Source organism: Choloepus didactylus, chromosome 7 (assembly GCF_015220235.1).
Source record: "Choloepus didactylus isolate mChoDid1 chromosome 7, mChoDid1.pri, whole genome shotgun sequence".
In the NCBI taxonomy this organism is placed as follows: Eukaryota; Metazoa; Chordata; class Mammalia; order Pilosa; family Megalonychidae; genus Choloepus; species Choloepus didactylus.
The window spans coordinates 25,545,207-25,572,203 of record NC_051313.1 but is presented as its reverse complement, the minus strand read 5'-3'; the positions used below and the strand labels follow the sequence as shown (position 1 = coordinate 25,572,203).

Here is a 26,997-nt window from a genome sequence, read left to right as displayed (position 1 = left end):
TTTTAATTACTTTTTAATCCTCTGAAGAGTAAATGTCTCAGAAAACAATTGGGGATGTGACTAGCAAACAAAGACTAAGTTTTCTTTTCAACAGATGGCTTTAGCAGAATTCCTAGCACTTATATTAAATAGAGAAAGCTGGTCCCCTAAAGCAGACTTTTGTTGTTTTTCTTGTTACTCAGAAAGGATTACTGAGAATGTAACTGTCTACCTGGAAGAGATGACATTTTGCATGAGGTGGTGATCCTTTCATTTCTGGTTCTGATGTAAAATTCATTAAGCTTTATTCCATAGGAGTAAACTTTAGGAATAAACAGCTCATCCAAATAAGAGAATTTCCTAACTGCCTGGAATCTGAAGAACTTCATCAGTTTCTTCTTCTATACCACCAGGTATCTGAACCCCATTTTGTTGCTGAGAGAAGAAATCATCTTTTTCCTATATTGGTAAGGGTTTAATTTACCAAAAAAAATGTAGATTTGGATTGCCCTTCTTCAGAGACCCTGACTAAGACAAAGGAAATAAAGCAGCTACCACCATTAGAATTGTATGATGTGGTTAGGGCTAGGCCTGAGCTAAACTGTTAGGTGGATAAAAGTTGTTTTTGTTTGTTTGTGTGTTTTTTTGTCGTTTCAGGCTTTTATCGCACTCTTCTTCCCTTTACTTTCTGTAGGGACCTAGTTCTTCCATACAATTCTCATCTTTCCTCCACTGCCTCTTATCATCCTTGCAGGCTCTGATGCATATCCATTAGCAGCAGGGGCTGACCCCTGGCGGAGTGAAGCTTACTTGGAGGTAGGGTATGTTGTAATCCTGGCAAGGAAGTGTTGAGTGCTAAGCAAGTATTGTGCAGTTTCAAAAGTTTCCCATATGATGCTTGTTACTTCTGGCATGTAAACCTACAGTCTTGGCACAACAGACTATTCTTTCCCAGAATCTAAGAATTTAATTTTACCTACCCAAGGGTTATTCAGATTTCAAAGGTACTGGAGTTGTCAGTTACTGTCAAATCACTAAAGGTGTGTGTGTGGGGTGGGGGGAGCTTATGTCTGTTGGGTCCATGGATATATTATGGTGGAGAGGCAGGGAAAGGAGGCAACTCATCACTTCTCAGATCATGCTGACTACTCAGTCTGTTCACAGCCTTTCCTTTCTTGCTGCCATTTTCCTGAATCCTCTTTATTATACAGTTGAAACTATAGACACTATGGTATTGCTGTAACTTAAAAAAAAAAAAGGCATGTCAGAAGATGAAGTGGGAAAGTGATATTGGGGGACACTATATGCCATTTAAATGAGCTTGGACTTTTCCTTATGGGCAATTGGGAAAGTGAGTTTAAAATTAAGAGTGGTTTATTCAGTTTTATGACTTTGATAGTTCACTATTGCTATTGGGAGGTTGATGGTGGACTAATATAAGGGGGATAAAAATAAAGACAGGGGGACCAATAAAGGAGACAATAGTGAAGTCACTGCAGTGGTTCAACTGTGAGATAATAAAAGCTTGAACTAAGATAGCAGTCACAGTTATGAATTGGAAAAATATATTCAAGAACTATTTAAGGGATGTAATCAGCAGAACTCAAAGAAGATGGAGAAGAGAGAGAGAAAAGAGTGAAGATCACCTCTAGATTTCTAAAGAGGCAGAGGGTGGATGGTGGTTTAACCAGCGATAAAGAAAAGCCGGCTGGGGAGAGAATAAGCAGTTTAGGTTAAAACAGATTGAATTTGAAATGGCTTTCAGATAAAGGTTTTTCCTGGGCATTGAACATACAAGCCTGAAATGTATAGAAAATAACTCTGCAATACAGACATGGAATTAGATATCTTCAACACATGGGCCAGAGTTTCATTCTTGAATGGAATTATCTCACAAGGAGAGGGCATGTAATGAGAACTTGAAAGGAATCGACTCTGGAGAACACCAACAATTAAACGGCAGCAAAGGATTTAAAAAAACTAAACAAAACAAAAAGAAAGCAGAGAGAAATAAGGTCAGAGAATCAGAGAATATGGTAATGACCACAGTAATACTTCTGGCTATTCCATGTGGTTTTCTCTCCATATAATGGCACTGTGCTGTCATGGTTACTCAACAGAAGAGAATTTTAGAGGAGAGACTAAGTGTTAAATGCATCTGAGAAATCTAAAAATGTGAGGCCTGGAATGGTTCCCCTGGTTTAACAACAATAATGTCTTGAGTGTTAGCTAGAGCATCTGTTCTGTGATAAGGACAGAAGCCACAGCAGAGGAGAAGGTTAGAAGTGGTGTTAGCACAGATTACTGGCTTTATCCAGAAGCCTGACCAAGAAATGAGAGGAGATAAAATGGTTGAGAGAGAGACAGTTGTCAAGAAAATATAGTTCTGAGCTGGGAGAGATTACCTCCCAGATGATGAACAAAGAAAGTATTGAGAAAGAAGATGCTATCCCAAAACAGAAAATGGAGGACTCCAGAAAATGAAGTCACTGGTCTTGAAAAGGAGAAACCTTACCTCTTAGATTGAAAGAGAGCTTAAAAAAGAGCACTGTTTTAGTTTCCCACCTGCTAAAATAAATGCCATACAATGGAGTTCCGGTTTGCTAGTGCTGCTGTTATGTAAAAATACCAGAAATGGATTGGCTTCTATAAAGGGGGTTTATTTGTTTATAAAGCTACAGTCTTAAGGCCATAAAGTGTCCAAGGTGAGGCATCAACAATAGGGTACCCTCACTGGAGAAAGGCCATTGGCATCCGGAAAACCTCTGTTAGTTGAGAAGGCATGTGGCTGGTGTCTGCTTGCTCCCAGGCTGCATTTCAAAATGGCTTTCTCCCAGGATGTTTCTCTCTAGGTATCTGGGGGTATTCTTTCAGTTTCTCCCAGGCAAACTCTGGAGTAGCAAAAGTCTACTTTCAATGGCCATCTTCAAAATATCTCTCTTGGCTGCAGCACCGAGCTCCTTCTGTCTGAGCTCTTATAGGGCTCCAGTGATTTAATTGAGACCCATGCTGAATGGATGAGGCCACACCTCCATGGAAATAATCCATTCGGAGTTATCACCTACAGTTGGGTGGATCACATTTCCATGGAAATAACCCAATCCAAAGGTTCCAACCTAACCAAGACTAAACGTTGCCTCCACAGATTGTATTGAAGAACATGAGGTTTTGGGGGACATAATATATCCAAACTGGCACAAGTGGGTTGTTTTAGCAACAGAAATTTATAGACTTATGATATCAGTGGCTAAAAGGCTTGTTTCCTTCTGGGTCTGTGTCTTCTGGCTGGCCAGCAATCTCTGGAGTTCTTTGACTTTTCTATCACATGACAATACACCTGGCAATGTCTTTATCTTTCTCCTCTGAGTCCCATTGACTTTCAGCTTCTGGGTATTCCATGTGGCTTTTCTCTCCATATAATATTCAGGCTGTTTATAAAGGACTCTAGTAATCTGGATTAAATCCCAACCTTATCCATCTGGTCCACATCTTAAGCGAAGTAACATCTTGAAGAGATCTTACTTATAATGGGTACATACCCACCAGAAATGAACCAAGACAAGAACATGTCCAAACTGGGGTGCACAATTCAATCTAACACATCCACCACAGGTCCCCCCAAAGACATGTTCTTCTAACTTGCAAAATACCTTCATTACATTACAGTCATCCCCAAAGCCTTAAGTCATTTTAAAACAATGCTAATTACTAAGTCTTATCAAAATTAGCTTTGGGTGTGGGCTATCCTAGGGAAAATTCCTCTGATGGACCTGTGAAACCTAAAAAATAAGTTATCTGCTTCCAATATACAGTGGTGGACAGGCATAGGGCAAGCATTTCCATCCCAAAAAGGAGAAATTGGAAGAGAAATGGGTCATAGTTTCCAAGCAAGCCCCAAATCCAGCAGGGCTAACTCAATTAGATTTCAAGGTCTAGCAGTTACCTGTGGATCTATATTTTGTCCTCTGGGTTTGCTGGCACAGCAGCTCCACCCTTTCCAAGTGCTTGCCCTGTGGTCATGCTCACAATGGATACTGGGGCATAGGCTCGCCACTCTCTGAGCATTGGGCTGGTAGCACTCTCCCTGAGTAATGGAGCTCAAGGCCCATCACCTCCAAGTACAGACCAGCCCTTTCCATACACATAGGTGGGTCCCCTCCCTTGGCCCAAGGAGACCTTTATGGTCCAGACATTTGCTTTCATGGTTCTGCCTTTGAAGCCATTCTTCCTGCAGTTCATCCCTTCTCTGAGCCTCTCAGTTCAGGCTGCCAGTGGTTCTCCTGATACAAAGTTTGCAAAAAAGCATGTCAGCTTTGAGATTTCAAATGGAGTCGAGAGGTCACTCTGGTGGACATTCTTATGCACTATATAGATAACGCCTCTTAGGTTTTAATGTACTGGAATAGCTAGAAGTAAATACCTAAAACTACCAAACTCCAACCCAGCAGTCTGGACTCCTGAAGACAATTATATAATAATGTAGATTACAAGGGGTGACAGTGTGATTGTGAAGACCTTGTAGATCACACCCCCTTTATCTAGTGTATGGATGAGTGGAGGAATGGGGATAAAAACTAAAGGACAAATGGGGTGGGATGTGGGGATGATTTGGGTGTTTGGGTGTTCTTTTTTCACTTTTATTTTTTATTCTTGCTCTGGTTCTTTCTGATGTAAGGAAAATGTTCAGAAATAGATTGTGGTGATGAACGCATAACTATGTTATTATACTGTGGACAGTGGATTGTATACCATGGATGATTGTATGGTGTGTGAATGTACTTCAATAAAACTTAATTTAATAAAAAAAAAAAAAGTGAATTGGATCCAGGAATCTCAAAAAAAAAAAAGCATGTCAGCTTTATGTGCAGTTCACAGGGTCCAAACCATCAGACACTAGAACTTACACAACAGATTCTCCTGGATAACTGCATTTCTAATCCTGACTTCCAATGCAACATGCAGCCACACCTTCTTTAGCAAAGGGCTGTTCAGTTAAACCCTCACCTGGAACCCTGCTCTCTGGGGACTCTCTGCCTGAAAGTTCAGGGAGGTCCCTGCTACAGTTGCTACCGGTCATAGTATCAGCATACTACCTGGATAGGCTAATTTTCAAAATCATCAATTTCTGGTTCCTTTGTGTTTAAAAGTTTAATCCCAGGCATATACCTTTCCTCTAGCATTTTACGGTAAGCTGTAAGGAGAAACCAGGTTGCACCTTTTACACTTAGTTTGGAAAACTCCTTGGTTTGGCTAAATATCCAAGTTCATCACTTTCAAATTCTGCCTACCATCCAACATCAGAACACAATTTCACCAAGTTCTCTGCTGCTTTAAAGCAAGGATCACCTTTCTTCCTCATTTCCTTCTAAGGCATAATCACAGGTAGCTTTAATGTCCACATTTCTACCAACAGTCTGTTCAAAGCAATCAAAGGTTTTACTATCAAACATCTCACAATTCTTCTAGCCTCTATACATTGCCAAATTCCAAAGCTGTTTCCACATTTTTAGGTATTTGTCATAGTAGCACCACACTTTCTGATACTAAATACTATTTTAGTTTCTCATCTGTTAAAAAACAAAGTACCATACAATTGGTTGGCTTAGCAACAGGAATTTATTGCCTCACAATTTTTGAGTCTAAAAGGCTTGCTTCCTCCTAGGGTCAGTATCTTGTTGCTGGTCAGCAATCTCTGGAGTTCCTTGGCTTTTCCATCACATAGTAATGCACATGGAGTTGTCTTCTCCTTTCTCCTCTGGGTTCCAATGACTTTTGATTTCTGGCTGCTCCCTGTGGCTCCTCTCTACATCTTATTTTCACTCTCTTTATAAAGGACTCCAGTATTCTGGGTTAAAGCCCAATTGTAGTCAGCTGGTCCACACCTTAACTGAAGTAACATCATTGAAGAGATCTTATATACAATGGGTCCACACTCACCAGAATATGAACCAAGACCAAGAACATGTCCAAACTGGGTTACACAATTCAATCCACCACTCTAAGCTATTATCCCTTCTCCTTTTGCTCCCAGACAACTTTCTTAGGCATCATCACCCACGTTTCACTTCCCTCTCCTTCAATTTGTTACCATTTAAATTTGACTTCTGCAATTCCCCTGAAAATTCTCTTCTGAAAAGGGTCTATAATTAACTAGTTGATAAAGACACTGAGCTAATGACCACCAACTTGTCAATGAAATGTTTTCTTTTTCTACTATGACATAGGAAACCATATAATTTTTTAAACGATTTTAATGCCGTATTTGTCTGGTCAATTTTTCTCTGCCTTTTTTCCTGTGACACTCCTAGCATTCAACCCCAGCCTGTCTTTTTCAGGCCATCTACTAGTTGCAAGCTCATTGACTCTTACTATTCCCACCAGGCAGATAGCTCCCACATGTAAATCTCCACCATCTGGAGCTCTAGTTTTACATTCACAGCCACCTACGCAATATCACCACATGTGATACTAGCACTGTAACTTAAATATTTCCAGAATTAATCTCTCTGAACTGTTTTTCACCTATTGCCTTAAATTTTATTAACAATATAAGCAACATTATTTTAGCACTCAGTCTGAACAATTTATGTCATTAAATCCATCTTCTCTTTTGCCATCCCAAAGCTGATGAGTTGTTAAATCCTGTTGAATTTACTTCTATCATAGTCCACACATAAGTTCCCTCCCTTCCAAACTCATAGCTAATACCCAAATCCAGGTCTTCATGCTTGTCAATTGATTTGTTACAAAAGCTTCCTAACTAGCCTATCTGTTTCTCATCCTTCCAGCTCTAATCTCTTTTAGTCATTGCATCTGGGACTGATCTTCCTTAAAAGGGACTAAAAGTTGTTCCTATACTTAGAATTTTCCTTGGCTCCAAAGGAAAAATTTGGGAAAAATTTCCTTGGCTCCATACTGCCCATAGAATAGAGTACAATATCTGATCAGGTACCTTTTACAGCATTATTGGCAGAACTCATGTTAACTCCTACAGTGTTCCTATGAAACAGAGACTTGCAGTTCTTCATACACCTCCAACAATTTCCCACTGTCTTGCCTTAATCTTGTTACTTATGCCCAAATGTCTTTCCAATTCATTGCTACCTAACACAATCCTTCCTATTATTTAAGGCCTAACTCTAAAGCTACTTTGCATAGTAAACCTTTTTGATTTTCATAGGTAAGAATAATTTTTGGAAATTATAGGATGGTACTTTTCTTATCTCTCTCTTTACCCTGACTGCTTTCACCTTGAACTATGTTTATAAGGAAAATTCTCATTATGGAGAAAATTGAGGGCCAGACAACCCTTTCAGTATTTTAAAGTGCTCGAGAGCAACATTACTATCTAAATTTTTCCTTAATTTTGCACACAGTATATGGTTCATAAATATATTTTGAATGAAAGTGAAAATGAAGGAAAGCTGCAAAATGCAAAATAAATATATATAATATATATTAGTAAGATGATATATGGATGATTAAATACTATATATATCTCAAGAAAATGTGTATTAAAAGCATTTTTAAGATTAAAATATTTATACTAGATATAAATTGATACATTCTAATTAACTTAAATGACAAAATTAAGCTTTAACTCTGAAAAATTTAGAACAATCACAAGATCAGTAATTTCCACTTAAAACTGTACAAGTTCCCAGTTCAAGCCTCAATTTAGAGAATAATTTTCAAATGTTTTAAAAACAAAATAACTCCAAAATCTCTTTCTTTTCTTTTCTTTCACTTGCGAAAGACTAGGAGTTGGTCATGTTGCAAAACATGTGCTGTGACGTTTGGGGGCTATAAAATACAAGATGAAGGCAATATATATTTGCATGTGTGGTTGACTGTCAATAGGGAAGCAGAGGAAGTACAAATTACCTGACAAATGACAAAAGGCTCCTTTAATTTTGTTTAATTTGTGAAATTAACAAAACCCTCCCTGAGTTTCAAAATATTTATAATTTTGGTCAGAACACTGTCCTTCTGTTCATACTACATTTGTAGGAAAACTCAATGCTCAGAATCATGCTTGAATTGAGATAAGAGTTTAAAATCAACTAGAAGCAAAATAGTTGGTTTTTATAAACAGATTCTTTCTCTCTCTTCATTTCATTCTAAGACTTGAAAGCAAGTATATTTAACCCCAACCAAAATGTGTGGCCTTGCTCTAAACTCAGGGACCATTCTTTGTTGAACACCCTGACTAGTTCAGTAATGATGATTTGATTTTAATACAGTCACTCTGCTTACTCCATTTTTGACCTGATAGACCCATATGATGAGTGCATGGATTGTATCCTAAATTCCCTGACTCCAAGTGATTCAGGGTCTGTGCATGATTCATCTACCAGGAACTGAATTTTTCCTTTTGACTCTCTCTCTCCAGACTGTCTTCCACAATCATGGACTCTCTAAGGCTGAGAACCTGAAATCTAGTACCAGATGAAACCCATCTATAGCTATTGGACTCCCACTGAGCTCACCCTTGACTATAGATTGTGAACACAACTTGCCCCTTTTTTGTTCCTCTTTTGCTTTTAACACATGTTAATCTCTTACATCTACTTATCCCTTGTATCCATCCTGAGACTAATGAATTTCTCTGAATCTATATTCAGTCTGCATAATATTACCCAACCTGAAGCAGCAGTTTTACCCACCATCAACTTAACACCAACAAGCAAGGTCAATTTCAGAATAACATATCAAAAAAGAATGCATTATTTTAATATAGACTTTATGACTCTGCCACTTATGTCTCATTTGCATCCAGCAAAAGGTATCCATGAAACATGATGCTGTGATCACATAGCAAAAGGCAGCATCACAAATTTAGATTGTTAGGAAAAGGACTGAATAGGAAACAGGTTTATTCCTGTTTGCTGTAAATTCAGAATAATAGAGCTGCATGTGAGAGGGCATGTATTAACTTCTATAACTCAAGCACTGCAAATTAAAAATTATCCTACAAAAGTTTATATTTTTTCTTCAAGTATCCTCCAACCAATTTATAGTATGTTTACATATTAATTTATACATTTATATCAATTTATAGTATGTTTGCATATTAATTTATACATTGATAAATATTATAATTTATATACTAAATAATAAATTAATATATTGTTTTATATTAGATATTCCTTCATATTAAAATATTCATTTATATAGAAATATACATAGATTGTTTGGAATTGAGAATGTGGACCTATGTCACATTTTTTTCAGTCTACTGACCATCCTAATATGTTCTCCTTATACAGCATATGAAATAAAAATGTTTCTTAGGGGAAATGTTATTTGCTGTTAGTGGAGTATACGTGTAAGATTATGTCAGTATGTGTGTTGACAATATGATTGTTAAAATTTCTCCTGAGATTCTTCAGAAGACTTTGGATATATTACTGATTTCATTTCTGTCTCTCTGTAAAAAGGATCACAAATATCAGAATCATACAATTTTATTTCAAATGGGTAATATTTAAAACTTTCTATCAAGATGATTGTTTTTAACACATATTAGTATTTTTAAAAATATTCTTAAAAATGTCTCCTAAAAGGAATCAATATTCACATAAGTAGTTGCTTCTGACTAGACATGAGAAGAGAAATAGCTTAGAAACGTAATGTCCAGACTTGCCAATATGCTTCTTAAAGCAAAATGTCCCCAAGGCAGCATTTTATGGAGTCCTTTTTCTAAGTGGATATTATTCTTGCATAAGGTGAGCATTATTTATGTAAGTTCTATTAATCAAAGTCTCATTTGTTCAGGTCATAACCTCCTAAGGCTGTATCTTGAATTTGAAGGCTCTACAGATGGTCAGGATCCTATTGAGCTGTATTCTTTCAATTTTTCAAAAACAAGTTTGCAATTTGACTATAATTTCTAGTTTTAATTTATGGCCCTAATGGAATAAAACCATTGGTATTAAAACAGTAAAGGCAAAGATTTATTAACATAGGCGGAATAAATCTTTTGCAAAGTAGTTTTGTTTCCATACTGAATGAAATAACAAAATCGATAGATAAGAGCTCTTCTGTAAGCACTAAACAATACATTAAGTTAGAAACCTTAGCAGAAATAAGTTAAAGTCATCACAACTTTTTCTTTAAGCTGCACTTACCTTTCTTAGTTGAGGCAGTACCAACCTCATCTTTGGCTGGTTCAGTCTCTGCAAATTCAGATTTTAAAAGAAATGAGAAATGGTTATCAGAGATGCCAGATCAATATCTTTTAGTATTGTAAGTCCATCTGGACTAAAACTGCCCAAAAGACAAATATATGTGGCTTCTGAGAGCAAAGCAAGCAACAGGAAAACAAACAAGCAAGCTATAAAGTGCTCATCCTCTTTCTTTCTTTTTTTTAACTAATGATCTTTCTTTAAAAACAATACAGACATTTGCATTCAAGATATAATTCTGTGATCTTAAAATTATACATTTATAAACATTATGATCATAGGGAAGGGCACTTATTCCAGAAAATACATTGGAATGCTAATTAATTACTTTACAGTAAAATCTTAATGATATATCAATAATCAGGAATAGGACCTGAAAGGCTTTCCTTGATTTGTTAGCCTGTATTATGGGGATTGAAAAACAGTATTTGACTTTGCTCAATTAGCTTTGATTAGTAAAAGATTACCCATAATATTACACAAAATTCCATTTGAATGTTGCTTCAAGAGAGAGGGATAGAGAATAAGACAGTCCCCCAAAAGTGGCTTCTTAGAGTTTCTCTTGATATCTAGCATAGAAGATAAGAGAGCTGCCCTGAGGACATAATCTGAAATGCTGGTCCTAGTACAAAATATTGGACCTCAAATCAAGACTAGTTAAAAATTGAAGTTTTCTCTAGCCCATGGGAAAATAAGAAAAATAACAAGCTGGTGAGTTTTTGCAAAGCTTTATTTACTTCTTTTATTAATTTCTTTTATTAGTCAAGGGTATGCCCTTTGTCATGTGTACTGGTATTCTTATTTATTGGCATTTGTACACATCTCCCCTTAACCACATACACTCAGCAGCTGAGACTCTGAGACTAAGCAGACAATGGACGCCTTCACATCCCCATGTGCTCACAGGACAACAGGACCTTGGACTGTGGGGGAGATCAGACTTCAGCAGGAGGCCTACACATCACTTTTAGGTTTTGGAATTGCAGATTTAGATTTAGAGGCTTCACAACCTGAGGCCAGGCAAGATGCGATGTATGTATCCTCTTGCCTGTGCTCCAGATCTCAATAGAGCCCTGCAGGCTTTATACTTTACTCTTTCCAGGTAAAGACCTAAAGATTTCAGACTTAACGTTAGCATACAACAGAATCACCCATCCCCAGTGCAACAGATTCAGTAGGTCTGAGGTGGGTTCTGAGAATTTGCATTTCTAACTAGTTCCCAGGTGTTGCTTCTGCTGCTGGTCTGGACCCACACTTTGGAAACTGCCTAACTTCCCCTAAGAGCCAAGTGAAACTAACCACATCATGATCCCTATCTCTGTCCCCCTCCCCCCGACCACCACCACCTCTGGTTAGTACTGTGAGTCTAGCCTTCCATAAAACCAGAGTCTACATGGCTCTGCATTTCCCTGAAAAACCGACCCCTCTCCAAAACTCTTTCACTGTGTTCCTGTGCATTAACAGTACATGTCTTTATATCCTTAGTCTCTTCTCAGAACATTCACTTTACTTTTTTCCTTTAACCTCTAGCTCCCTGGGATACCGTATAATCTACAGGCAGCCTTCTAAAATGGAGGCTGTTTGTTCTTCTATCCAGTTCATAGCAGAGGGTCTAGAAGTGATGCATATGTCCTCTTTGCTCCTTATTACTTCTCACAGATCATTTATGTCCTTGCTTCCTCCAAATTCTTGTTTGTTTCAAGAGCTCACATGAGAGCCCATCCCTCTTTATTGTTGTCATCAACCAACCCTTGCTCGGGCCTCATCAGTCATTGAATATTTTTGCATCTAATTGTCATCCTCTCCACTACCACTGTGATATTACATCAAGAACTGATCTCAACCCTGACTGCACATTAGAACAAGTGGGGGAGTTTTTTTAATAAGGCTATGGGATTCAGATATCTAGAGTTGGCCTTTGATATTCTGAGTTGAGTCTGGGGTGAGGCCTGGCCATTATTAGCATTAGTAGATGTGTAAGCTTCCCAAGAGATTCTAATATTTAACCAGGATTGGCAGTCACAGTTATACACAATCCATACCACTGTGTGATTTCTCATTTCCTTGACTTCCTCATTTATGAAAACCAGAGACGTCCACCTCTTTGATAACTACCAACATACCATTAGACTTTTCCTTTACTACCAACACTTTGATTTCAAAAATCCCATTCTCTGGCACCATTTGCTCTCTTTCCAGTTCACATTAGTTATCTTCTAAATAGTCTCTAACCTGATCAATACTTCCATTATTTTGATCTTACCACTTTCTCACTGTTCAAAATTCTTATCCTGTCCTGCCTTCTCTGCTAACCAAGCTTATGCTTCATGGGCCATAGGTAAAACCTTTCCTTCTGTCCCAATTTCACAGTCAGTTGCCCAAACACCAAACCTACTTTATGCCTGCACCTGAGCAGCCATCAGAACTGGAGGAAGGTCCCAACCTTATTACAGATCTCTCTTTCATTTTCCTTTCACGATATGTAAGAGAACACTCAGTGCTGGACAGAAATACTCTCACAAGCCAATGACATTTTCCCATTCTTCTAGACAACTGATCCATGTATTCTGTTCCCTCCTCAATCTTCCAACATCCCACAACAAATAGGCAAGCTGATATTGAGAAATTATAGAGAAAATAGAAGCAGATTAGACTACCTGATCTTTCCATCACCTACCTGCACATCCCACACCATCTCCTTCCTTTCAGGTCCAAAGAACCATCAGTCCTTGGATCCCAACACCTTTTGCCTATTCAAGGCCTATTCTTGGAATCATTTCTTATCTCTGTTAAATTGCCAATTTCACCTGTACAGATGCATTCACATCAATGCAGAAATATGGTATGTCACTCTTTATAACTGCAGACAGCCACATATCTGAATTCTAAACCCACCCCCACTACCTTGTCTTTCTGTGTCTCCTCAAAGCCTCCAAAGAGATGCTACACTCAGTGTCACCATTTCCAATCTTCCCATTCTTTGCTTTTAAAAATTATAAAAAGCATATAAATAGCTAGTATACATGTACTTTATTTTAAATTCAATTTTATTGAGATTTATTCACATACCATACAATCATCCACAATGTACAATCAGTTGTTCACATTATATAGTTGTGCGTTCATCACCACAATCAAGTTTTGAACATTTTCATTACCACACACAAAAATGAATAAGAATAAAAGTTAAAGTAAAAAAGAATGTCCAAAACATCCCACACACCCCAATCCCTCCCTATTATTCATTTATTTTTGTCCTCATTTTTCTATCCATCTGTCAATATACCGGATAAAGGAAGTGGGAGCCACAAGGTTTTCACAATCACACAGTCACACAGTGTAAGCTATACAGTTATACAATCGTCTTCAAGAATCAAAGCTACTGGATTGCAGTTCAGCAGTTTCAGGTATTTCCTTCTAGCTATTCCAATATGCTAAACTAAAAAGGGATATCTATATAATGCATAAGAATAGCCCCCAGAATGCCTCTTAACTCTATTTGTGATCTCTCAGCCACTGAAACTTTATTTTGTTTCATTTTTATTCCCTTTTTGGTCCAAGAAGGCTTTCTTAATCCCAGTTCTTCCAAGTATATACCCAATAACCAATTTGCAGGAGCATGGCAACTCCATGCTTATCTTCCTGTGTAACCACCACACTGCCCTCCAGATGGGCTACACCATTCTACTTCCCCACCAACAGTGATTAGGTAAATCCCTTTCTCCACATCTTCTCCAGCACTTGTATCCCTCTGTTTATGTTTTAGATGGTTTTATTCACACACCATACATTCCATCCTAAGTAAAAAATCAGTGGTTCCCTGTATAATCACATAGTTATGCATTTGCCAACACTATCTATATAAAGACATTTCAATTTCTTTCACAATGAAAGAGGAAAAGGCAAAAAAAAAAAAGTAAAAAGACAAAAGAAAAAGAAAAAAAAATGAAAACTAAAAATCAACAAAAGAAAAAAGATTAAAATAAAATACAATAAAAAAGTCAGACACCACCACCAATGCCAAGAATCCCATACCTTTCCCTTATATCCTCCTCTTATACACATCCAGTTTTAGAATATTGCCTTTGTTACAATTAATGGAAACACATTAACTATAGACTCTAGTTTGCATTGATGGTATTTTCTCCAATACCACCCCATTTATAACAGCTTGAAAAGTAGACATTCATTTGTTCTCCCTCATGTAAAAACATATTTGTACATTTAATCACAATCCTTGATCACACTAGGTTTCACTAAGTTATACAGTCCCAGTCTTTATCTTCTATCTTTCCTTCTGGTGTCCTACATGCTCCTAATCTTCCTCTTTCAACTGCACTCACAGTCATCTTTGTTCTGTGTACTTACATTATTATGCTACCGTCACCCAATATGGTGCTCCAAACCTCTCTTTCCTGTCTTTTCCTATCTGTCTATAGTGCTCCCTTTAGTATTTCCTGTAGAGCAGGTCTCTTGTTCACAAACTCTCTCAGTGTCTGTTTGTCTACGAATATTTTAAAATCTCCCTCATTTTTTGAAGGGCAGTTTTGCCAGATATAGAATTCTTGGTTGGCAGTTTTTCTCTTTCAATGTCTTAAATATATCACACCATTGCTTACTCTCCTCCATGGTTTCTACTGAGAAATTCACACATAGTCTTTTCAAGTTTCCCTTGTATGTGATAGATCACTTTTCTCTTGCTGCTTTCAGAATTCTCTCTTTATTTTTGACATTTGAAAATCTGATTATTAAGTGTTTTAGAGTTGATCTATTTGGATCTATTCTGTTTGGGCTATGCTGTGCTTCTTGGACCTGTAATTTTATGTCTTTCGTAAGAGATGGGAAATTTTCAGTGATTATTTCCTCCATTATTCTTTCTGCCCCTTTTTCCTTCTCTTCTCCTTCTGGGACACCCATGACACATACATTCCTGTGCTTCATGTTGTCATTCATTTCCCCAAGTTGCTGCTCATATTTTTCCATTCTTTTCCCTATCTTTTCTTCTTTATATATGATTTCAGATGCCCTGTCCTCCAGTTCATGAATCTTTTCTTATGCCTCTTCAAATCTGCTGTTGTATGTCTCCGTTGTGTCTTCATCTCTTGTATTGTGCCTTTCATTCCCATAAATTCTGCCAATTGTTTTTTCAAACTTCCAAGTTCTTCCTTATGTTTGCCCAATGTCTTCTTTATATCTTTTATCTCTTTTGCCATAGCTTCCCTCCACTCATTGATTTGATTTTTGGATTGATTTAGGAGATTTGCTTGATTAATAATTAGTCATTTTAATTCCTGTATCTCAGTTGAAGTGTAAGTTTGTTCCTTTGACTTGACCATATCTTTGTTTTTCCTAATGTGAAACATAATTTTTTGTTGTCTAGGTATCTGGCTTCCTTGATTACCCCAATCAGATTTTCCCAGACCAGATGGGCCCAGATCTCAGGGAGAAGGTGTAATTAGTATCATATTTCCAGTTATATGCTGCAATCTCAGTTGTTCCACCCATTGTATGATGTTTGTTCAGTCATGGCTGCCCCCCCCACAGTTGTTCTAGACTCTTTACTAGTTGCTCCTGACTATTTACTAGTTGCTCTAGAGGACTAACTAAATTCCACACATCTCTATGCTGCCATCTTACCCTGACCCCCTGTCTTGCCCCCACCCCCACTATCATGCCCCCACCCCCTGCCATCTTGCCCCCACCCCCTGTACATTTTAATGAATGATAAAAAATGCACACCTGTGTAATTCCCTGCAAATTCAAGAAATAGAATATCAGCAAGGCCTCTGAAACCTCTTACGTGTCCTACTGTGTTGCATGGCTTTCCATTCATTCAGAGTTGTTATCCTGAATCTTATATTAATCATTTCCTTATTTTTTCTTTACAGTTTTTCAACAATGTACTTATCTCTAAACAGAATTTTATATAAATTGAATTATATTTTTTATATTCTTGTAATTTGCTTCTTTTCAAATATTATGTTTTTGAGAAGCAAGGCTTTAGTTGATTAATTTTAACTGCTGTCTAGTATTCTACTCTATAAACATCCCATGCATTGTGTATCCATTCTACTGCTAAGGGGCACTGGACTATGTCCAATTTTGTGCTATCATAATTAATGCTGCTATGTACATTCTTGTACATGTCTCCTGGAGTACACATGCAAGAATTTTCTTAGAACTGAAATTGCTGGGGCACAGCCTATGTTCATGTTGAACTTCTTTAAGTAATATCTCATTGCTTTCCCAAAACTTTTATATTCATACCAAATTCCTTTGCTCCATTTCACCACCGCCATCAGTATGACCATTTTTCCCCATTTTTTGTCAATCTGGTGGGTGTAAAATACTTTTTTATTGTGGTTTTAAATACAATTCCATTATTACTGAAAGACTGATATGTTTATAGGCCATCTGCATTTTCTTTTATTTTTAATGCTTGCTTATATTTTTTGCCCAATTTCTCTGCCTACTGTTCTATCAAATTCTTCATCTTGTTCTTTTTGATTTTTAGACTTATAGCTATAATTCTTACTACTAATCTCTTGTTACTTCTATGTGTTTCAAACACCTTTTTCAAGTTTGTGACTTGTCTTTTAAGCCTATGATGTCTATTTATAAACTGAAGTTCTTGATTTTAATATAATAAAATGTACAAACTTTTAATTTATGGCTTCCATTTTCCATATATAGATTTTAAAATCTTTCCATCCTTCAAGGAAACATATAAATACATTTTCATATGTTTTCTATTGAAAAAATGTCAACTTTTGCCTTTGCTATTTAAGTCCCTGAACCATCTGGAATTGATATTTTAGAACTGTATGAGGTAAGGATGCACATGTTTTCATAATGGATCATCAACTAAATCAGCAACATTTTTGAAAAACTGGTCCATTTTCTACCTTCTGAAATGACTGTTCTTTCTTATATCATATTTCTGTGCAAGTAGGATTTGTTTTATGTCTCTTTGTTCTTTCAGTTACCAAATTTGTATGGATAGGCACTAGTACCACACTACCCCTTATAACAAGATATCAAGAGGCTGTTTTATTAAGGCTTGAGGCACATAGTATTGGTCTCAAAATTATACTTCATAGGGTTATTTTGCTATGCTCAATGTCATGCTTTCCTAAAACTGAGACTTATTCCTGGTTTCCCACTTGAAATCCTCTATCCCTCCCTCCTGGTTCCTTTATCTAAATTGAACTCAGACTTTACTTCTGCTAGCATGCATCAATCTAGCTTGGATCTTTTTTAACCTAGCCTGATAAACATTCTCGGACTCTGAACTGTGAACATGTTTTCCAATATGGGGTTGATGCCCAGAATTTGGATCACAAACAGGATTAAACATGAAACAAGTTTTTCCTCTACTGCTTAAAGCTGTACCAGGTCTCTCATATCCTAGTTTTAAATCCTAGTTCTTAAATCTCCCGAAACCATTACCTTGTGACTAAATCAGTACTGCTTTGAGTGCATTCCGACAGCATCCCCTATGGCTTGGGCAGTGATCATACACTTTATTATCCAAACAGAGAGTGAAAGGAGGTCCTAGTAATAATTATTCTGGGATAACATGTATAACCCAAGACAGTACTAACCCATGAAGACTCACAGTGTTACCCGGCATGCTGTTTGGAGCCAGGCACACCCCATTTGATATCAGTTATGCTAGTTCAGGCTCATAGACATCTTCTCCCAATAATTTCCCTGCCAGAGTGCTTAGATTGAAACCAAAAAGCTAACATGTGCAAGTTGTCCCCAAATATATTTCTGTTGTTATCTATCTACATAAATTCAAAGAGATTTATTTTGAAATTCTTCATGCAAGCTTCTCCTAAATAATCCTCATGTGTATTAGTAGATCAGCTGATTGGCATCTGACCTACACATTTAGACACTGAGATGTGTTTAAGGTCATAAACATATTCTTTTTAATTGTAGGGAAGAACAGGCTTGATGGCTGAGTATATCACAAAATATAATGCAGTGCTAAAACCAAGGGATGAAAAATGCCTAATTATTGCCATTTCATATAGATTTAGAGTCACTAAACTTTGGCCCTGAGCTAGTCTCCAGTTGACTTTACTGTTCAAACTCCAAACTGACCACCGACTGGCTGAACATGCTCATAGAATACATGATCAGAGCCCTGCGGTTTTTGATGTGGAGTGTAGTGATCTACAGCAGTGCTTCCCAAGGTCTTGAGGCACACTAGTCCTTGAAATCTTCTTTAAAAAAAAAAAAAAGGAGGGTGATGTAGTCAAATACATTTGGTGAACATTGCCTACTATACCCGCTTCTGAAGAGTCACCATGAAGTGGCCTACAGTCTAGGAGAAGATAGTGAACTTTGTATATTATAATGTCTCAATCTTATTTGGCCAAAGAATTTTTCTTGCTGTTAGAACTAATAAAATTTGGAAAATGTTCGTCTAAAGGAACAGCTTAGAAACCCCAATACCTGAAGGTGTGGAATTTTTGCCTTGCCTCACCAAGAGACTCATTTTGTCCTCTTCCTGCTTGGAAATGGCTAATCATAATGGCAGCCCCTATGTCTCCCCCCAATATGCAGGGATGAAGGTGCCAGGACTGTAGGGATGGAAACTGAGAAGTCAGAGAAATTTTTGCGTGTACCATGATAGGAAAAGGAATCTGTGTGCAGATGCAGAAATTGTAAATCTGGGTTTGACAACCCTATTTGGTCCAGGGTACTCTTCCTCCCTCCAGGCTGCTATAACTTTAAATGTAGAGGCATTAAGTGCCCCTTCTTGGCAGTACATCATTGAGCTTGAAAGGCCTTCCTTTTCATCAAGTTCATGGATACCTTGAGAACTGAATTGTTCCCTTCCTGAACTGATGTACCTCTAGCATTTTTCCTACAATGACTTCGGCTGTTTCCTTAGGACCTAGAGTAAACAGTTCCAAGCCACCAGCTCAACCCACCTTCTAGTTATTTCCTTCATTCAGTGCTAATGATAAATCACCTTTTAAATTCAATACCATGGAATTGCAGCACGACTACATTTAACTTATGTATATTCACCTGTAAATCTCTCATTTGCACTCATAATTTAAGATAAAAATCATATCCTGAATGTGTGGATTATGTATACAAAACTAGCTGCACTACATGGAAAACTTATGGGAATTTCAAGAGTTTTGTAAAGATACGCAGTTTTCACCTTTGGCATTAACGTCACAAGTAGCCCACAATATATAGCAGCTGTGTAGAAGTTCTGTTGTCTGATTTCTTAGTTGGGAAAATGGCCGGTCACATAGTTTTGCCAACTAATTATCTTTAGCATTTTTTGTTGAAGAATAATGTCCATGCCAAGTCCAAATCACTTAACCATATAGGGAGTTGAATTTTAACTCTGAAACTTTCTTCTTGGGTTTAAGATTTGGCAACCTAATTTGCTAGCTAATTTCCTGGAAAAGATGCTGATCTCTTCAAAACCTAATTGGATGGTGGGTTTCATAGATAGCAGAACTTACAGATTGTTATTACAAATGAATATTTTTATCCATATGTTACATTTTTCTCAGAGGAAAATGTTCATTTTCAGACTGATCTTTAATCTAAAGTTCTCTAGCAATGTTGCAAAATTAAGTTTTGTTTTGTATATTTTCTTGATCATGCACTTCTACATTCTAAGGATTAGCATACTGAAACTTCATAATATAGAGTTCCAATCAGCTTTACATTCAACTAAAAATTCTCAGGAAAATATGTACACAATTTTACATACATGTTAAACCTCTCTTTCAAAGTCTACAACATCAGTGTGAACACATCTAACAGTAATGTTTTTAAAGAAAAGACATTCCCACTAAGTTTCTCAGTATTTTATTTTCTGATAATTCTCTAATATATCCAGCAATGATATACTCTGTCTCAAAAAGCAGGAACTAAATTCAACATGCATTTGTTTTATGCATTAGTACTGTAATTAATACTTATGTAGCTCTAATCTCAAAGAAAAATATAAACATATTTACATCATGAATAGAACTGAGATTTGACCATAAATCTAATATGCAAAGCTTAGAGAAGTAAAAAGTATGTTTGTTTTTTTCCTAAAGTCAAATTCTTGCCATTATGCCTAAAATAATTTTCATTTATGGCAGTGTGTCAGTTAATTCAACGACTCGGGAAATTCTAACAGAGAAATCAGCATTTTTCCCTCAGCATATTGTCAAAGCTACTATTAATTCCAATCCTATGGTATGCTCTAGTTATAAATCAATATTTCATAACCTGAGGCTATAAACTGTAACAGGAAATTATAACATTATAAGAATGATAGCTAATAAAATTGTTGGGAACTCCATTTTGTAAAATTCACAGTGACCTTTAAGGTGAACATATTATGTTGCCTAATGGTTTGATTAAGTGGTTAAGCATTAGGAAAATTAAGTTTGATGATTTTAAGAAACTGAAGATACTGCTTATCATTCTTCAAAACAGGGAACAAAATACAAACAACTAAAAAGGGTTTATGATTTAAACAAATTAACTTTTTACAAATGAAAGCTCTTTAGATAATTTTAATGAGTGTATTCATAGAGAAGACAAAATGAGTAATTTTGCACATTATTAAAACACAACAACAACAAATCACAATGAGAAACATTTGGTAAGCCAGCCTCAAAAATCAGCATTAGTGTCATCCAACACATAAAACTTCAGTAAGTAAGCTGCTAAAATATGCTCATTAAAAAAAATGAGTTTTATTCAACATACTTGCTTTTACTTGTTTTTCACTTGGAGCTGATAAGGATATAGAAATAATAAGGACTGCATTAATTGTATTATTTTAATTGTTTATAAAACTATACTTATAACTTTGGAAACTGAAGAAAAAAATCTGATAAATGGAAACTACAACTCAGTGCCATTTTCTCTAATATCCTTTATATATATGCCATGAGGTAGAGATTTTTCTTTGCTATTTTTCATATATCTTTTCCCAACACAGAATGCTCATTCATGAACTCATTCAATTTTGTTTTCCATTTCAAATAATCTGATGATCTGATTGTTTTTACAGTCCAATAAAATTCCTAAAATTGTATAAAATGGTATTTAAAAAGTGAAATGACTTGATAAATTAATAGATTCCATTTAAAAATACAGCTAACTGCTACTAAATTTCTATATGTAATCACACCCTGAAATGAACATAAAAAGTAAAAAAATTCTAAATTACTATATTTTGTCATGTTCAATATTAGGCAATAATATTTATCTATTAAAACTCTTACAAGTAGTTCTATCGATAGTCATTCTGTACTCCTATGTTTCCATGACATATGCTCTATTTACCTTTCTGCACATGTGCATAAATGAGAATATGTGTTATGGCCACATGTGGAAATACACCCATGAACAAACAGGCTGTTTTTTGTAAAGTAGAGAAAACATTTCTTCTCAAACAATAAATAACAGCACTGTTATTGTGAAGTGGTGACGTGTACAATTATTTCATCTTGTAAATTATTCAGATATAAAAGTTTTTTAAATGTGGTTATTCTATTTGGTGTTTCACCTTTCATCCAGTAAAATATTTTCAATGTGGGCCTGGCATTGTCATGGGTACTATGGGTATAAAGATTTAAAAGACATGATCTCCATCCTCTAGTTTCTGACTCTTTAAAGAAAAAAAAAAGAAAAGGTAAGATGTTGGTAACAATATATTACGTGCTGTTATAAAGGAAAGAAATGATAGTGTGGGAACTTGTTGGAGACATCTAATGTGACTGGGGTGGCCTAAGGATGTTTGAGAAACTTGGAAAAATAAGAGAAGTGCCTTTGGTTCTGAGGTTTGTAGGGAGAGGAGTATCACTGGGCTCTGTTTGCACGCTTCTGTACGTAAAATTGAGTGAATGCTATTTCCATTCAAATCAGTGAGATGAAAGGAGGGCCTCATGGATATTAAATGAGGCCAGAATCTCCTCCCCATCATTTACAAACACAAACACCCTCAATGAAGCCCGTTAAGTACGCAAAATAGACAATGCTTTAAAAGGAGGTTAATGAGGAAAAGTCTGGGGAAAACTTTTTCATTTGTTTTATTTTTTGAAATGAAAAATTGGGTAGCTTTATTTGTCCATCTGATTCTCAATTCAGTTTTTTTTTCCCATGTAAGAAATACAAGCATATTGAGGACAAAATGTACCTTCATTGCAACTCCTCTTTAGTACTCAAGAAATGTCATCGCGTAACATTATAGCTAGGGAGAGAATACTTGCTGGAAGTGAAGACTGCGCATTTTAAAAGCAAAGCAATTGAAGGTGCATTTACAGAATGTGTTTTATTCTTGTTTTGCTTTTGTTATTTTATACTTCACTGTAAAAAAGTGATTGTCAAACACTGTGCAGATGAAAACACTGGGGAATCTTGTGAAATTGCAGATTCTGATTCAACGGGTCTGAGAAGGGTCCTGAGATTTTGCATTTTTGACAACCTTTCAGATGATGCTGATGCTGGTAGTTGCCAAACCTCTCTTTGAGTAGCAAGGGTGTAACACATTATTTGACGTTCATTTTCTAAAAGGTGTTAATTCTATGTCAGGAACTTGGACAAGAGACTAGAGAGATGGGAGAGTTTCCAGTCCTATCACCTACCCGAGGCTGCAACGTTGACAAACATCGGACATTAGTTACAAAGAGCCCAGCAACATCAGTCTTACCTGCATGTTCCTTCTTTGGTGCCTTTGCTGTTTCCAACAAGAAAAGAAAAATTTAACATTCAGTGTCATTCAAATGCAATTCAGCAGGCAATTAAAATTAAATAAAATTGTGAAATAAGAGAAGAGAGGGATTTAAAATCAGATACCTGGTTCCACATGTTTCTCTTTCTTTTCCTCTTCTGAAACACATTAATATTGTTATTAATAGCACAGTATGATTTGTCAAAGCTTAATTTGTCACAACTTAATTATTTTAACAGGAAGAAATATTACATAATAATGCTGGATTGCAGCATTGAATAGTAACTGCCATGAAAAGACTAAGATTGGGTACACAAAACAACACTTCCCTCTCATTTCTCCTAGGAGTTCCCTCACAAATAGCATCAAAATATTCTGAAAATTAAACCCCTAAATTCTATTAGGCTAATTCAAATTATTCATCAGTAGAAAATTAGAAAAATAAAATACGGCCCATAAGGTTGGAAAAACTTTAAATTTGCTATCATATTAGATCAACATCAAATAAATTAGGGATAAAAATAAGCACAAAGGATAACTATTGCAATTGTTGTAAAATAATTTTCAGAAAGGTAGAGACAGTTTTCACAGGGGCTTCCTCTTCTGAAATGAAATTGTCAAATTGTCTTCCAATATTAAGGAGATGTTTATTCAGCTAAGACAAAGATTTTTCTGCAGTAGATTTAAGATACTAAAATGGACTAAAAAAAGTTCATGGGGAAGCAAAACATGCTTCCCTTGCTTTTTAGGACAAATACTTCTTTTGGAGTCCTTAAGACCACATTTTCATCAATATTGTAAGAGACAAAGTATTATTTTGGCCTCAAGATTAAGCTGACATTTACATTATAGTAACCACAAATTTTATATGAAGTGCTGTTGTCTACCTGCCTATTATTATTTTGTTTGCCTTGATACACTTGTCCAATTAATTTAAAAGATTTTTAATAACCGCTTTAATATAGACACATTATTACCTGACTTTTATAAGATAAACAATGGAGGGATTTCTTAAAGCTTTAGAAACACAGAATATCATAGAATTTTCTATGGCCATCTCATCAGTCTCTCAGGTATACAATTTTGCCTATCAGGCTTGAGTTTAGTAAGTATAAGGAATATCCTACCCACCCCCAAGATAACACACAGGCAATAAAACAGATAAAACAAATTGCCTGACTGTTACAGGTTACAAGGAAAAAGCTTAGATGAAGCTTAGCCAAAATTAAACACAGTCAGAACATTACCAAAAGTTGTTTGGAAAACTTAGTATAATTAAACATATTGTTAATTTATTGCTGAACTGAAGTCCCAATTACAAAAATATTTTTTAAGAAATTTATAAAGTGAAGAAAGTCAGAGAAATACTAGAAGCAAATTTTGGCAAGCAGCACATTTGAACACAAGCTACATCTGAGATTTCAAAATTAAAATATTGTCCTTCCAATCTTGTCAGAGAGCTATCATGTAAGTGGAAATGTTTCTGTGCTAAATTTGAACAATATGCGAGACAAGGTTGTCAAGAATGTTTATTTTATTGGGATAGTTCAGGATATAATTTTTGAATTATCCTTCCCAAATATAAAATAATTTTCCCTTCAAATCTAGAGCACCTTCCATAACTCACGTCCATGATTAATTTTTGAGTTTTTTTTTATTTCTATTTTTAAATAACTATAGATTCACAGGAACTTGTAAAAAAAAATGTACAAGAAGGTCATATGTACCCTTCATCCTGTTTCTCCCACCATGATTTATTTTTAAACTGAGAAAAGAACAATATTTTAAGTTGTGGCAACTATAAGATGAGAAGCAAATAAGAATGTTGAGTTGAATATGTGTAGTGGAAGACAAAGAAAGATCACTATTCAAAATGAAAGAAGCGTGAGGATAAAAAAAAAAGATCAAACAGATTCAAGGAAACAACAATAGCAACAATAAAAGCAATTGTAAACCATAAACCAAGGCAAATAAGTTACTTTAAAGGGAATTAATAGTCATTTAGAAGAAAACTATATTTCCCCTCCCTGTTACTGCGAAGTCATAATGCACAGGTTTTTCTAAAGAGGAAAGGAGTTGGAATATAGATGCATGCTTAGGAAAGCATGCTTACTTATTAAATGTACTCATGGCTGGAAGATTGGCAAGGATCTGCAGTGCCTCTGCAGAAACTTTTATATCATATAGACAGCAATAGAGTAAAAGCCTTAAGGTTTTACATAATATGTGATACTATTTTTTAAATCTCCAGTTCTCCTCCATTTTCTTGCTGGTGCAGTGGTTTATAGAGCAGGATCTTTGTTTGCATGCCAACACTCATCAGTAGCTGTATCCACACAAATCTGGAACCGAACAAACACACACTTCTCGACAGATAGATTGCACCCTCTGGCTGAGTTGTAGTATAATTCCTTAATTCTCCCACAGAACATTTTATGGCATTTTTATAACATAGAATGTCTCAGAGTCCTAATTTTTTCAGGGCAAACATATATATATATATTTTTTTTTTCCCAAGTAGTAGAAATTTAAAAACAGATGTTTTAAATATTACTAAGATCTTAAAGATTCTACATTCCAGAAAATGTACTGATTTTTAATGGCTAATTGAGTACACTTTAATAGTCTTATTTTGTTTTATTGCCTTTTGTTACATAGATCTTACGTTTTTCAGAGGAGAGAATATACTTGCAAAAGGCAACCTCAGGGCAGGGGGTCTTACTGAATTGTTAGCAAATAGTTTTAATAATGTAATACTATGTGGTAAAGCAACAACAGATGATGCCTAAGACAATGGATGTAAAGCAATGTTATTGCATGGGGCTCCTAGTGCCTAAGGGGGGAAGTTATCCACTGGGTACAAAATGTCACATATATGTGGACCTGCCAAAATAGTTATGGAGTAAAAGAAAAATAGGAAAGAAGTTCTGAAACTAGCCTAGAGGAGAATTTTAATTCCATCTTTTCTAGTGACTGAGAACTAACCAGATTATAGGAACTAAATTTACACAAACGTAAACCAGTTTTAGTTAACGGAATGCAGTTCTATCTTTGGTTATGAGTCTGTGGATAGCTTTATTGGTTAACTGCATGAATTTGAACAAAGGAATCTAAGACCGATGCCATGTTTATCTGTCTAGCGACTGTATTCAATAATTCTGCCTGCCCCCCACAAGCTGTTTATTCTTTCTTTCTGACAATGAAAAACAAATGAAGTTCACATGTATAAGATATAGAGAGGACAGACAGAAAATCACAAATATAAAATATACCAGCAGGTCAGTGATAGTAGTAGAGAGGAAAAATGCATACATATACAATTCACGTGCATTTCCTTACTTTTTCCCTTGGTTTGTTCTGTTGAAAGAAATATAAACAAAATCATTGTCCTTAAAACCTTTTAAGATAAAATTTACTACCCTAAAATATTGATTAGACTGTAATTTTTCCAATTCTCCCTGCTCTTTCTCTGAAATTTCACAGTGAATGTTGTCTTCAGGCATTGCCAATTAGGGTAGATCTTTCCGTAATTTGATTGAGAGAAACATTACTTGACAATGAATTGCACTAAGATTACACTATTTAACAATTTTTGATGATTTACACCTTGTGGTCCTTTGAAATCCACACATAAATCCTTTTAAATCCTTTTAAATCTCCACATATGAGCAAATACTGAAGACATAGGTATACCTGCCAAATGAGCTATGACTCTATTCAAGATTTAAAGGGACAATTCAGGTCTTAATTGATGGTAGTATGTACAAAATTAATTGAATTTTTGCTTCATAGCAAAGTAAATGCTTGAAAGGGAATAGTGCATATTTTCTCTCCAAGCAAATATTTCTTTGACAATAATTCATGTGAAAGTTAAATATAGGCAGTATTTATTTGTTTATTACTGAAAAATATATCTCATAACAGCAACAAGTAAGAAAGGGTTTGATTCTCTCTCTGTCTTTCAATAATTTTCTCTCTCCTCTCTCCCACATATACATTTTTTTGTTATATTAATCCTTTAAAAAGAAAGAATGCTACTTTAGAGTTCAACAAACATAAAAAAGAAAAGGAAACACTTCCAGTACCTTCTGTGGGTTTTTTTGTTTTCTTCAT

The 26,997-nt window shown here is 35.8% G+C and overlaps 1 protein-coding gene across 1 annotated transcript in view; it reads right to left on the bottom strand.

Annotated features, from left to right (window-relative positions):
- LOC119540500 (triadin-like) overlaps positions 1-26,997 on the bottom strand; it is a 151,290-nt gene extending 124,293 nt beyond the window's left edge. The window contains exons 1-5 of the mRNA XM_037844621.1: positions 26,970-26,997; positions 23,010-23,042; positions 22,864-22,890; positions 20,916-20,942; positions 10,110-10,157 (exon numbers count right to left, since the gene is read on the bottom strand). Of these exons, the coding sequence (XP_037700549.1) occupies positions 10,110-10,157; positions 20,916-20,942; positions 22,864-22,890; positions 23,010-23,042; positions 26,970-26,997 (163 nt within the window). The remainder of the gene's footprint in view (positions 1-10,109; positions 10,158-20,915; positions 20,943-22,863; positions 22,891-23,009; positions 23,043-26,969) is intronic.